The sequence below is a fragment of the Topomyia yanbarensis genome, chromosome 1, assembly GCF_030247195.1.
Source record: "Topomyia yanbarensis strain Yona2022 chromosome 1, ASM3024719v1, whole genome shotgun sequence".
NCBI classification, from domain to species: Eukaryota; Metazoa; Arthropoda; class Insecta; order Diptera; family Culicidae; genus Topomyia; species Topomyia yanbarensis.
This window is the reverse complement of record NC_080670.1, coordinates 64433757-64435795: the sequence shown is the minus strand read 5'-3', so window position 1 is coordinate 64435795 and position 2039 is coordinate 64433757. Positions and strand designations below refer to the sequence as shown.

Sequence of the window (2039 nt, the reverse complement as noted above, 5' to 3'; positions counted from 1 at the left end):
ATCTGCTTTCACATATTCTCTGTCCCTACACTGCTTCAACGCAAAATGTTTCAGTGCTTGTTCTATATACATATTTAGAAACATGTATAGCAAATTTTTCTAAGGTGACAATTTAGTTAAAGTAGCGATTGGTTTTCTCATTTGTAATAGTAGCACTCAGTTTTGTAAAAAATGACTTCGTTAAACTACCCACATTCAATTCGATCCTTGAACGCTCATCAAGCCCGACTAATACGGACCACTATACTATACTGATTCCTTTCGATTCGATTAAAATTTGCCACACGAACGATGCTCGCAGTTGATAACACTCATCGCTCGTGGTAGGAGGTGTTCTGGTTTTGTAAGCTTCAAAATGTACTCTAATCATACGTCGTCGATAATTACCAATGCGCAAGACGTGCGTATTGTGGACTTTCGCTCAGATACAGTAAGTTTGCCGACTGCCAGCATGCGTAGGGCAATTTATGAAGCTACAGTGGGGGATGATGTATACGGCGAAGATCCTACGGTTAAAGAACTTGAAATTCGTTCTGCCAAAATGTTTGGAAAAGAAGCTGCTCTATTTGTGCCGACAGGGACAATGGCAAATCTTCTAGCTGGTAAGTTGCATAATTTGAGTAATAATCTTTTATGAATGCAATGCATAATTCTTTCAGTCATGGTACACTGCAGTAGGCGGGGATCTGAAGCCATTGTTGGTGATAAGGCACACGTGTTTTTATACGAACAGGGAGGCGCGGCTCAAATAGCCGGCGTATTGCTGAATACTATTCAGAACCTACCGGATGGAACGTTTTGTTTGAATCAGTTGAAAAACAAGTTCAGGGGACTGGACGTTCACGAACCGCATACTTCTTTGGTTCTAGTAGAAAACACCCATAACATGTGCGGTGGAAAGGTACTTCCTTTGCAATGGCTTGAGGATTTGGCTAAAATTTGTAAGGAGAATTCAGCTAAAATACACATGGATGGGGCGCGCGTTTTTAATGCCGCTGAATTCCTAAATGTGCCCATCTCGCGTGTGGTTCGTGATGTGGATTCTGTATGTTACTGTCTTAGTAAGGGATTAGCTTGCCCGGTTGGTTCTGTCTTGATCGGAACCGAAGACTTCATCAAAGAGTATGATTTTTATTTTTTCTACTCTTCTTAGTATATTAACGAATTCTTATTTTCGCCACAGTGCTCACCGTTTGCGCAAAGCCTTGGGAGGCGGCATGCGTCAAGTTGGTTTTCTAGCTGCAGCTGGGCTATGCGCTCTGGATGAGATTGTTCCTATGCTCAAAGATGACCATGTTCGTACAAGACAGATTGCGGAATCTATTCATAAATTAAACAGCTCGTTGATTAGCGTTGATTTGGATAACCTTCACACCAATATTCTGTTGGTGCAGATATTGAATAATAAAATCAAATCTTGCGATTTGTCAGAAAGATTGGCTGAGGTGAAAATGAAGGAACTTGATGATGGGTTAGTGGACTCTTCTGGCCGTGGTATTAGCGTCAAGATCAGCGCCCGAGATTGGGCTTTTGCACGAATTGTTGTCTACACAAATGTAACAGATGATGAAGTGAATTTGGCAATAAGGAAAATTGCATATGTTGTCGAAGAATATCAGCAGAACTTGAAGTAGTATGTTACTTGTAGATTAAGAAGATACTGTATTCCGAAACAGCTATTATAACGAAATTGTCCTCCTGCAAATTGAGTCATTTTTTGCACGCAAAATAACAAATAAAAATTATTTTATGAAATTGAATTTTCACCAATTATTGAACTACCATAACATAACTGCCAAAAAATGCTAACTCACGTGGCTAAATTCACTGTCAAAGAAGACCGATAGTGTCAAACGAGGACGTGTTTACATGAAGTTCCGATTGATTTCCACCAGAATACTGGCACAAACGAAGGAACTGATATTATATGATATTTTGGCAAAAACTATACAAGAATTCCAGCTGATTTGATTGAAATATTACTTGCCAAAAAGTAGTATAGTATATAGGATTCCTCATATCTCTATAGTCTTAACCTG

General features: G+C 39.4%; 1 protein-coding gene across 1 annotated transcript; it reads left to right on the top strand.

Annotated features, from left to right (window-relative positions):
- Nucleotides 1-285: 285 nt before the first annotated feature.
- LOC131677821 (uncharacterized) lies at nucleotides 286-1760 on the top strand. Its single transcript, XM_058957883.1, has 3 exons — nucleotides 286-602; nucleotides 660-1122; nucleotides 1184-1760. Exons 1-3 carry the CDS (start codon nucleotides 356-358, stop codon nucleotides 1632-1634), a joined length of 1161 nt encoding a protein of 386 aa, XP_058813866.1. The 5' UTR covers nucleotides 286-355; the 3' UTR covers nucleotides 1635-1760.
- The last annotated feature ends 279 nt before the right edge of the window (nucleotides 1761-2039 follow it).